At 40.1% G+C, this 12,744-nt stretch overlaps 1 protein-coding gene across 1 annotated transcript in view; it reads left to right on the forward strand.

Moving 5' to 3' along the window:
• Positions 1 to 12,744, forward strand: part of ALK (ALK receptor tyrosine kinase) — a 423,979-nt gene that overhangs the window by 380,764 nt on the left and 30,471 nt on the right. Inside the window, exons 15-20 of the mRNA XM_072409969.1 lie at positions 4,801 to 4,942; positions 5,714 to 5,896; positions 5,979 to 6,077; positions 8,162 to 8,314; positions 11,026 to 11,139; positions 11,568 to 11,754. Coding sequence (XP_072266070.1) covers positions 4,801 to 4,942; positions 5,714 to 5,896; positions 5,979 to 6,077; positions 8,162 to 8,314; positions 11,026 to 11,139; positions 11,568 to 11,754 — 878 coding nt within the window. The remainder of the gene's footprint in view (positions 1 to 4,800; positions 4,943 to 5,713; positions 5,897 to 5,978; positions 6,078 to 8,161; positions 8,315 to 11,025; positions 11,140 to 11,567; positions 11,755 to 12,744) is intronic.

A 12,744-nucleotide genomic window follows, 5' to 3' on the forward strand; every position in this document is an offset into this window, starting at 1 on the left:
CTGTGTATTACTTACTCCTGACCCCTGCTCTCTGTGTATTACTTACTTGCGACCCCTGCACTCTGTGTATTACTTACACCTGATCCCTGCTTTCTGTGTATTACTTACTTCTGACCCCTGCACTCTGTGTATTACTTACACTTGACCCCTGCTCTCAGTGTATTACGAACACCTGACCCCCGCTCCCTGTGTATTACTTACTCCTGACCCCTGCTGCCTGTGTATTACTTACACCTGACCCCTGCTCTCTGTGTATTACTTACTCCTGACCCCTGCTCTCTGTGTATTACTTGCTCCTGACCCCTGCTCCCTGTGTATTACGAACACCTGACCCCCGCTCCCTCTGTGTATTACTTACTCCTGACCCCTGCTCTCTGTGTATTACTTGCTCCTGACCCCTGCTCCCTGTGTATTACGAACACCTGACCCCCGCTCCCTGTGTATTACTTACTCCTGACCCCTGCTTTCTGTGTATTACTTACTCCTGACCCCTGCTCTCTGTGTGTTACTTACTCCTAAACCCTGCACTCTGTGTATTACTTACTTTCACCCTTGCCCTCTTTGCTTTCCTAACATGTCATCTCTGAGTGTTCCTTATTACACCTGTGTGACTTCCCACTGACCCCTAAACCCCAGATTACAGCACCACTACTTCACTTTCTGACAATAATCCAAAAGGCCGGTGAAAAGCATTAGCGCTGAGAGGCCCTGGACATATTGTCTGGATGAACAAAGCTTTTCTCTCATGCTGAGATCATTAGTGTGCAGCCGGCATTTTCTCATTACAAGAATTCGGGCAGCGTGAACAAGCTCTCGCCGTGCTACAATTTGCATCCAGGGCAGAACAATGAAATTCAAATTGTGAGATAATGTCATGTGATATAAATGCAGCTTTAATCTTTTGTATATGGACTGTGCTGTTTCTAACTAATATTTATATGGTGTGCCTGCCCTTGATACCATTTGGTGTTGCAGCATTTGGGGTTTAGCTCCCCAACCTATACCCCTAGCTGCTGCACAGCAACACCCCCAACCCCAAAAAATGTCTGGAGCCGCCTTTGCATTCATTTATAAGTTGATTCACATGCGTCAATTGTCATAAATACCTGAAACAGATATCTTATGAGCAACACGGGAAGAACATGATGTTGGCCAAGCTGAGTTTTGCCTATAAATGGAATTTTATTTTGTTTTTGTATTAAACTGTGGTTGCGGTGACTGCATACTGTAACCGCAATGAAATATTACTTTTAATTATTAGTTGTTGCAGAAGTGCTGGCCTTTTCACTGTCTCCATTTACCCAGTTCAAGGCAATTAATAAACGTTCGACACACAGTTGACAAGAACTGGGGTGCTGCAGTCCGCGTCTTCCTCGCCGAATGGATATTAAACAGGCGGGAGTCATTAATAATTTTCTCGCTCCTCTCAGAGAAATGGAGTCAGAATTCAATAAGAACTCTCTGCAGTTTACCTGACAATTACTCCTGGCGGCCCTACTCCGCTGATTGCAAACTGAACTGGAAAAATTGTTGCAGCTTGTCGATAACGTAACGTCGCCGAGAGTGAAAAAATTAGCAGCTAAGGGGAACGAATGTAAGAGCAGAAACGACGGGAAGAGAAAAAAAGAGCTAAAGCAATAATTATTTATGTTTTTATTACTGATATTTATTTAGTTCTGACATTTTATACTTTATTTAGAACCCAACGCAAGCAAATACATTATTATTATTGCAGGAGCTGTATGTAGCTTTGACGTACTTTGCATTTGCAAAAGAATAAAGGAACGTTTGCAGCTGAGGTTACAATCTAGCAAACTGGCACTTTATTAATAATTATTTTTATTTTTAGAGCGCTGACATTTAAAAAAAAAAAGAATTGATTCATTGATAACAATTTGTGTGACAGATGAGCTTACAATCTATACTCAGGATTAATACTATTAATTTATTCAGGAGAAAGTTTCATCCTGAACTGATACCAATGAGTGCCTGTTGGATGTAGGGTAGCACTGGACAGGTATGCGTGCTACCTATTAAATTTCGATATTTTATGGGTATGACTATATAAAGGCGTCCTATAGGAGAACTGATTACATTCCTTGGCTGTTGCCTTTCTAAATATGACGGGGAAGACCTATACCAGATGATAGGGGAAAAGATCCCAGGAAACATTGCTACTATTATTATTAGTATCATTAAACTGTATTTATATAGAGCCAACATATTACACAGCGCTGTACATCAAGTAGGGGGTTGCAAATGACAGAAAGATACAAAGGAGGAGAAGACTTTCCCCAGAAGAGCTCATCACAGCCCGGCCCATCCTCACACCGGGGCAATGATCATATTTTGTCTATGGTGTTCTGATGCATTAAAGCTCCGAAGAAGTGGGGAACCTGTTCTACCAAATCTGTTGGATTTTTTTTTCTCAATCAATAAGCATCTTTTAGGTGGAATTTTCGTTAAAAAAAAAAAAAACACTTACCTACTTACACTACCTATTAGTGGAATGCAATTATTCACTCCGCAATCCTAGTCCAGTCGGCCGTGCGCCGTCCCATCTTCCTTCTTCCCCCTGGTGTGGATTGGACACCAGGTGCCGCCATCTTTTTCCATCCTCCTTCTTATGTCACCCAATCTCACACACAAAAGGGATGATATCGGGTGACAAGATTTCCTGAAAATGTAAAATACAAAGTGTCAATCTCACTGCCCATGTGTGAGACACACACTTTTTATTTGTTACATTCCAGGAATGTAATGAGATTGGACATGGCACAAGGAGCAGTCCGCAGCCTCCTGGGTTATGTGACCTATGTATACCAAGAGGCTGCGGGTTTCCCTTTCAGTTTACCAACATGGCGGTAATGACAGGGGGTGGTCCTACCCTTCAGATGAAAAGAAAGAGTGGAGTGGAGAGGAATAGCCACCCTTTTAAAAAATAAAATATCTGGTGATAGGACCACTTTAACCTTGATCTGGAGTTTCCCTGCATTTTATATTGGATGCTCCCCACTTTTCATTTACCTGTTCATTGACCGGTTTGTATTCCAAAGGTGAATGTTTCAGAATTGTGTAATTTTCTTGGTGGACAGGAGTAACCCTTCATTTTTCTATCCATAATAAAAAATGGCTTTAGATATAGAATATTTTTATACATACATGTATATATACATATATATATATATATATATATATATATATATATATATATTAGATGATTACTTGGTGTTGCCCGGGTAAATATTTTTTGCAATCTTATATTACAATCCAAATATATAAAAATATAAGCACAAAAGCACACTGTGCTGAACAATACACAATAAAATATTATTAATACCAAACAAATAATACCAAATATTAATATCAATAAATACACACATACATACATACATAGATCCAAATATACCTCTGACATATACAGCGCTGTACAAAGATCAGGGGTGCACTCACATAAGTCTCAGTCATATGTACAGCAAGTTTGCTTGAAATGTCTCCATGGGTTTCCGAGTGATGGTGAAACATACATACATCCAAATATAGCTCTGACATATAGCACAGCGCTGTACAAACATCAGCGGTGCACCCACATGGTTCTCAGTCATATGTCTAGCAGGTTTGGTTCTAATGTCTCTATGTGTTTCCTAGTGATGACATACTTACATACATACATCCAAATATAGCTCTGACATATAGCACATCGCTGTACAAAGATGACAGTCGCACTCACATAAGTCTCAATCATATTTATGGCAAGTTTAGTTGAAATGTCTCCATGAATTTTCAAGTAATGGTGGAACATACACTCATACATACATACATACATACATAGAATTTTATATATATAGATTAGATATAGTTTAATATGTTCCTAAACTAAAGGTGATGGCATAATTTCTTGACAGCCCCCCATAAAAAGCATTATCCTGTTTAGAGGTAATGATAGTTCAAAAGTAACAGGTTCATTTTAATGGTAGACTTACCAGCAGCCTTCCACGTTCCCTTGTCCTATTCTCCAGTGGGAGTACAATGACATTCCTGGTGATTTGGATATGAGCGTGCATATGACATCATACTTCCATTTGGAAGTGCTTTGTGATCATTTACCCATCATAATCACATGGAGGTCAATAGAGAGTTCTCAGGTATATGTAAACTCCAAATAGCAGGTGCTAAGGTTAAAGCGAGTCTGTTGCTTTGCATTGGCAAACCTCAGGTTCTCATTAAGCCAGTATAAAGGTAAATTAACAACTAAAACTTTTCATGATGGCAAACAGAGCACAATACTCTGCAAATGTAATATTAATCATTTGATCACACTGGCATATTCTGCTTTTAAAGAATCTCTTTTTTCATTATGCCCTGCCCATGAGGAGCCCTGTTACAGGGATACAGACACAGCCATACTAGAGCTGATATTTTTGGGTTCTAGGGGGAAGTCCTCACAAGCACATAAAAAAGTTTGTGTGGATATTGAATGTCCTGGTAAAACTGAGCATGGGATTTTTAGTGTTGGCAAGCTGCAGTGTAAACTACTATAAACAAATAGAACAGATAACTGACAAAGGGGCTTATGTGTACAAAAACAGAAAAATTGTGTTGTTTCCCATTACAAGGAATCACATTATAGGAGACATGTTTCTAGTGTTGGACAAATGATAAAACCAAACTTAGCATTGGTTGTTGGAAACAACACCACTGTCTGATCTTTACCAAAAAATATTTGACTTGTTTGTTAACAAAATGTAAAAAAAAATTAAAAATTGTAGAATAGCCTGCTGATATTATTATTTATCATAGGTGGAGAATGGAAAGTACATCCCACTGCTGATCGCTGCAGGAGGAGGTGGCAGAGGATACAAAGCAAAACCAAATATCCAACCAGAGCGACTGGAGAGCAATTTCACGGTTCCGGGCCTGAATGGAAAATCGGGGGCGGCAGGTAAATATATAAAGGGTTCACTTTCATGTTCAATTTTTTTATGCAAGTCAGTCAAGTCGAGATCTGCATCAAGCAGCTGTCCAGCTAAGAGGTCTACAAAATCCAGCATTTTTTCTATTTTTCAAAAGGACCCCATTTTTTTTTGTTCAAACAGCTTCATTTTTTTGCAGATTCATTACCATAATTTTGCTAAACTGCAACTGTACATTTCAATGCTAAAGTGTGGATATCATCCATGTTATAACCACAAGTTGCAATGTATTGCATTCAGCCTTACTGGTATTATACATTAATAGATGGATGGACCTTTTGGACTATTAGGGCCCCGTCCCTGATTCACCATATAGGGTTATATTTACCTTACATGCTCTTCCTCTTTCTATATTGCTACGTTGGAGGTCACTATCCTTATAGGAAAAGTCCCTTGGGATGCAGAGCAGGAAAAATCTCAAGAAAAGTCCATTCCAAGAGCGTCTTTTAATTTTTTTTTTTAGGAATCTTCAAGACGTGTAATGAGATTAAAAGGGATTAAGAATGTTTATTTCTATTTTTTAGTAAGCGTTTTATCAATTAAGATTTGGCAACTTTGGGAGAGGGAAACTGTATGTAGATCTTCCATTTTACGAACCTATAGATCTGTATTCTAACCCTGATCACATTCATTACTGACTGATTGTATAATAAAAGAAGGAGGGAGAGTTCTAGATAATTTCACATGGTACACATTCCCCTGAATGACCCAATGCCATGTCCTTTCATTTTATTCCACAGGTGGTGGAGGCGGATGGAATGACCACACAACATTGCCCTGGGCAGGAAAGTCCTTGGTTGATGGTAGCACTGGAGGGGAATCCTGTCCCCAAGCCCTGAAGAAGTGGGGTTGGGAAACCAGAGGTGGCTTTGGAGGAGGTGGTGGTGGCTGTTCTTCTGGTGGAGGTGGCGGAGGATACATAGGTGAATATATTTCCAGTATAAATGGTGAACAAATTGATACATTGACAACAAGGAATGTCTGACATCACTCTATGTGCTGCAGGTGGTAACGCTGCGGATGATAACAGCCCAGATGCAGATGGTTGGGATGGCGTTTCCTATATCAACCCCCTTGGTGTTCTCTACACCCCTCCACTCAAAGGTAAGGAAGACATGTGAATGGGTTTACTAATAAAAGGTTGTGGTGGGGTTCTAATTACAGGTAGTTCCCGCGTTAAAGACATCCAACATACAGACAACTCCTAGATACAAACGGGGCTTCCCTACTTTTTCCTGGGCCAGACGAAGGCTTGATGGGGAGGAAGGGATTGGTTTGCATGACTTGCAGAAGAAATTTTTTGCTAAACACAGCTGAGGTTGTGGGTGATCTAATGAGCTGAGCTCTTCTACAACCTCTTGTACCTTTTTAATGATAAAAACAAACTCTGCAGTTGTTTCTTTTTGCATATTAAAGCACAGCTTGCTCTAGAAGTTAATGAATGTGTAGGCTCCATAAAGGTTTTTTTGCTTTGTTTGTGATTAACTCACAGTGAGGATTTTATACAGTAACTGACACCACACTGCCCAATAATATGTTGAGACCAACATCTGTCCTAATTGCATTTACTAAAATAATAAACCTGATCCGATTTACATACAAATTCAACTTAAGAACAAACCTACACTCCCTATCTCGTATGTAACCCGGGGACTACCTGTACTGTGTTCACCGGCCAATGTCTGCCCCTTCATTCATTTCCCTAAATAATCTTTTCTGTAGCAGCCAGGGGAATAGTAAAGGGGAATACTATGTTTTGTGCTTTTGTATAGAAAATCGAAGGTTAACATATACTGTAGTTGTCTGTTCATTTATCACCAAGACAGAAAATAGGGGTTAATCCAAAAATTTACATTGGTAACCAAAACAGGGATAAAACTAAAATCTTTCAAGGAGATTTATCTGCATTTACTATTATGGCTGTGGGGCAGGAAGTCAAATGAAAAGGTACAAAAGGAAAGGCAAAAAGCTGAGGGAGTCTGATGAGATCATGTCTCTGCTCACTTCCATATATTCTCATATCAGTATGTATTTTTTTGGCACGTTTCTATGTAGCATGTCTGATTGGATCCTAGTTTTACCCCCTGCTTGGGCTTGGCTATAAAGGAGATTTCAATAAGCTAATTCAGGTCTTAGGTAGCTGCATTTAGAATACATGTAATGATGTAATAATAAGTGTGGAGATGCATTTTTATTAGCCTGGAATGCAGCTTACAAAATATATCAGGCATTGAATTTCATGAGTCAGCTAACCCTTTGCATTTTTTAAGCACACAGCATTTATATATCATCAAAAATCCAATAATAGATTTATTTTTAAAATTTAGGAACTAGATGGTAAAATCATGCAAAATAGAATCTTTCTGTCTCCTTTGTTCATTTTGTATCCAGAACGGCTGATATATTAAACAGATTCCTCCTGGCTAAAGTGCCATTTATCCAACATATCCAGAATAGCAGATTGGATCAAAGATAAATGAGGAGAATGAATATTTCTGGGCAGATGAAGAGTCCCCATACCTTAATTCCAGGAGCTCTTTCTTGTCATTCACTCATATCACTTATGTGGTATTTTCTGAATAATGGATACATTGCACAAGATCAAGGAACGTCTTCGCCATATGGAGACTTTGATGTTAAATGTTAAAATGGAATTACATCTACGAATTCACTGGCAAATTTAAATTCTGGAGCTGTATCAGATTTAGAGAATCTGGTTCTGAATTCATAGGGGTTACCCTGGTTCACCAAGGCAAAAAGTGAGGATGAATCTCTCGACTGGGTGCATAGAAATAGAAATAGAAACAGAAATAGAAATCTAATATTTATCCACAAATTGGCCAGATTTGCCATTCAAATTTGAAATCGCTTTATGGGCCTCCTTTCGAAATTTCTTTCTGTAGTTTTTCCTTCAAATCTGGACCAGACGATGCTTAACCATAGCAATGTAATTCTATGGTAATGGATCTCAAAATTTAACTGAGCAGATTTGCAAATTCTTGGCAGTGTTCATCCTAAAGTTGTTCAAGCCCCGACCTCCCAAAAAAACTTAATGTGAGTTTAACCCTTTCCCTGCTCTATCCAAAAGTAGAAAAAGAGTTGGTTATCCATATTTACTACAGATACAGTTGCATGAGATGTGACACATCCATTGTACAATGACATTTGCCTTTGGTCTTCTTTGCCAGTGACGGAGAGCCATGGAGAGGTGGAGATAAAGCTGGATCTGAATTGCAGCCACTGTGAGATGGATGAATGTTACATCGATCCAGATTCCCAGGAGCTGATGTGTCACTGTGAGCTGGGGAGGGTCCTGGCGGAGGACGGGGTGACCTGTATAGGTGAGATTGTCCGGCGTTTGATATAAATAAATAGTTTGATAAATAGAACTGATGGTGTGAAGAATTCCAGTCTATATCAGCCAATTCCTACTATCAAATTAGAAATATACTGCCTTCTTATTCATGTGCCACTGGGGATGAGCGAGCAAGAATATTGAGTATGATCTCGCGGCAAATCGGGCCTTTTTCACTTACTGTAAATGTAAGCGTGAACGGCCATCTGATTCGCCAAGAGGTCGATCTCTCACCGAACAGGAGAGATCATCATGAAGCCCTGGAAATCCTCCGCGATCCCTGGGCACTAGAGGTTAACTAACCTCTAGTGCCCCGGGGATCGCACATTCTTCTCAATGAATGCAGCCACAGCTGCAATAATTTAGAAGATGCCCAGCACAGGAGAACCTCCAGACATTGTAATATAAGTATCTCTTACAAATTATACATTTGTATCTGTAAGAAATGTATAATTTGTTAGAGATACTTATATTACAATGTCAGGAGGTTCTCCTTTGTCTCAATGATTGCAGCTGTGGCTGCATTCATTGTGAAGAGTGTGCGATCTCCGGGGCACTAGAGGTTAATTAACCTCTAGTGCCAGCGATCGCACACTGTTCTCAATGAATGCGACCACGGCCGCTTTCATTGAGAAGATCCCCGGGCACCTGAGGTTAATTAACCTCTAGTGCCCCGGGGATCGCAAAAAGGAGGATTCCCAGGGAATCCTGTGAATCCTCCTGTTATAATTTCCTCAATCTTCCGATGGTTTAGCAAAATCAGTTCGCCGAACTTTTGCGGAACCTCTGGCATTCTCGCTCAATCCTATGTGTCACAATAGATCACTTTCTGGAACTTCAAAGGCATTAAATTATAATGTGTATATTACAGCTTTCAGCATAAAAACATATTTTATTATATCATTAACAGTTCAGAGATATATATTTTTTACTGTAAACACAACATTAGTTGCATATCCAATCTCACAGAATGTTCGACGCGTTTCACAACAAAAGCTTTCTTAGCATTGATAAGACTGGTAACTGGTTTGAAATATTCTCTGCCAAATAATAAAACCAGGAATGAACATAACTGGCAAGTCCAGGGGGGAAGCTCCCCACTTGGAGGCTTAATTAAACATGTGTAAGCAGATCAATAAAAGAGCCTAAGAAAACATCTCTACTATTAAGTACAAGACCCAGAGAGTTTATGATATAGCTCTCCAATAAAGTAGACCTGGAGTAAGACTATAAATAGAATAGGCGAAGGGCCTCATGACAGGGGTGAGAAGGAAAAGACCAGAACAAAAGAAGTAATTTGAGTAAGGGGTGGTCAAGCAGCATGGAGTGATGAGGTGGGGTCAAGTGGTTGGAGGGGTCATGGGCGAAGGAACAAAGCAAAGGGTTAGGAAGGGGGAGAAATCAGTTGGAGAAAGAAGAACAAAAAGGAACAATTGCCCACCCGCCCTCGCTATTTGCTTGTTTTCTTTGGTCTTGGATGTTAGGGCTCACTGGGTAAAGGGATCGTCTGTCATGGCAGCGGCGGGGTTGCAGGTCAAAAGTGGGGAAGGATAGGTGTAAGTAACAAAGGGGGTGGAACCCATCAGAGTAAGTAGAGCCTCAGGTGACACTTGGTTGTCAGGGAGGCCAAGGGGAGCTGCGGATGCTGGTACCGTTGTCCCTGAGCCGGTGGTGTAGCAGCTGGGGGCCAGGAAACGGAAGTATCCAGAGTAACACAATCCGATTGGGGGGTGTTAGTACTTACAGGGACCTGTAACTCTATGTTATTAACTGTTTACAAAATGTTGAAAATGTGGATATTGTTATAAGAGCTTTTTTATAAAATAAAAGGCTGCTTTGGCCAATTTGTTTCAAAACAATGGTGTGGTTATTCATTTGTAGGAGTGGTAAGTTGAAGTGGGTGGTGGGAGTTCGTTTTTTTATCTTCTCTACACTAGTCAAGTGTATGTAGAGATTGGGGTGTCAGGTTGATGGTGAATTTTGGCATCACCTGATCTGGTCCCCAAGGACATGCCATCTTGATGGAGCTGGGGATCCCTGTTGGGGATCCATAAAATTCTCTGAAAACCGGTGGCCACTGAAATCCTGTTGAGATCCAAGCAAGGTATACTTCCAAGTTAGGATACGTTATGTATGTAAAATGATAACCTCAAACTCAAGAACATTTCAGAAGTCTTGTCAAGCAGGTGGAACGCATTCCCTGTAACCCTCTATTGAATGTGTTTTGTCGAAAGGCAGGTGCTCTGTAGGAAATATTTGGTGGGTACCCAAAATTAGAACGAAGAATATGGACCAGTTCATAGGGCAAACTGATATAATATTGTCAAATTTTGATGAATTTTGTAAATTGCTCATGTTGTCTGTCCATCCGGTCTAAAGAATTCTACAAAATTTGCCCTTAGGCCCAATGAAGCGCAATAGGCCTGATTTATTCAATTTCAAAGGCTGGAGAGGTTACTCTTTCATCGGTGAAGCTGGGTGACCCAGCAAACCTAGAATGGATTTCTTAAATGTCATTTGCTATTCGTTAGCAAATGTTTTCAATCCTAGACCAGATCCTTTTCAGGTTTGCTGGATCACCCAGTTTTACTGAGGAAGATATATCCTCTCCAGCCATGGACAGTTTTATTGCATCAGGCCCAATGGTTCAATGGGTTTATGGGCTGAATGGCTTCATTTATTGGTTCTGTTTTTCAGATGATCAGATTCAGTCAGCCCAAGAGACACATCTTCCCCTTTCTTTGGTATTGTCCATCGTGACCTCAGGCCTTGTGGCTGCCCTTATCCTGGCATTCTCTGGTATCATGATAGGTGAGTAATTGGTATTTAAAGGACTTTTGCTCTGCAAGGCTGCAAAATGTAACAAAAATGGCATTAGAAAGGTTCTAAAATGTTATCTTTCCACAAGAGATCCAAAAGGCAGTTAAAGTCTCACCATTTTTTCCAAAATGCTCATAGATTGCAGATATCATGGAACTGGAATACAAGTCAGTGTCAGTATAAACGAGCTTAGAAAAGACCTTAGGCAGTGGTAATTACAGAAGCATTTCTAACCTGTCCTATGGTTCTTCATTAAAGCTTTTGGCCTGGGGGCTCATGACTGCACCATAGCCATAAAATCACTAGTTAAAGTAATCATACCTTTTGACCTCTTGAGTAAAGCAGATTTTCTGAAGAACCCCATTTTTCTACTTCAGTAGACTATTATTATGAATGACAAAGCATTGTTATATCTACAGTATACCGCAGGAAGCACCAGGAACTCCAAGCTATTCAAATGGAATTACAAAGCCCAGATTACAAACTCAGCAAAGTGAGAACATCCACCATAATGACGGACTACAACCCTAACTATTGCTTTGCTGGCAAGATCACCTCCATCGGAGACTTGAAAGAGGTGCCTAGGAAACACATCTCCCTTATCAGGTGAGTTCAAGATTGAAAGTGAAGTCTGAAGTGTGACAACCTTGGAATGTTCAACCAGTGATCGATATATTGCAGTTATGCATATTGTTATATTCTATGTGCATGCATGTTATACTTATACTGCAGTTACTAGAATTCTATATCACCTTGCAGTCTGCAATGTCATAAGAAGTCATAAAAGATTATATGTTCTTGTCCTTTGATTACTAGTGCTGAGTACATATAAAGCCAATAATAAATGTATTATATAAGTTTTCATCAGAAAGAACTTGTGCAAAAAATGAAAATCCAATATTCCTTAAAGTCATATTCCTAACGCTTGGAGGCACGTCATTTTCTAAGATATCTTTGGTCAATGTAGCATAAACAATATCCTTCATTGAAAGTAACAAATTTAGCAGTTTAGAGGGCGTGTTCACATTCTTTTCTAATGGTCACATCTCCACTTTTGGCCAATAAATGTATGATATGTTGGTTTTTGCCCATACCTTTTGGGAAGTTAGGAGGACTAGCCGAATGAAGGACACTAAAGCACTTATATTAAGTCCGCTTTATTCAGGTTCAAACAACTCAAAACAGCTTCATCTCAGCAGAAAGGAACACAAATAGCTTCATTTCAGGAATCAGTACACAAACGAATTTGGCGATAAGTCTGGCAAGGTTGAGTGACTACAGTCTGGTTGTTGAAGCAGCTATGCCAGGAGGGCACTTGGTACTCGCCGGAAGCACTGGGTGGCGTTATCAGTCTTTCATCCAGGACCTAGGAGCTGCCTTGTGTTGCTACTTTCAGCGGCAGACCTTCCTCCAAGATTGACACAGTCTGCCCTAAGCATATTTATCAGATCCGCCTGAAAACCCGGCCTCTACTTCAGTGGGATAGGAGGGCCCAGTCAGATCCTTCCCTCCTATCCAAGTGTCTGGGCCCTGAAAAAGTCAAATCAAATTGCAACCGCAAATTGCCAACCAAATGTTCCAGGACTCTTTCTGGAG

Source organism: Pyxicephalus adspersus, chromosome 4 (genome assembly GCF_032062135.1).
Source record: "Pyxicephalus adspersus chromosome 4, UCB_Pads_2.0, whole genome shotgun sequence".
Taxonomy (NCBI): domain Eukaryota; kingdom Metazoa; phylum Chordata; class Amphibia; order Anura; family Pyxicephalidae; genus Pyxicephalus; species Pyxicephalus adspersus.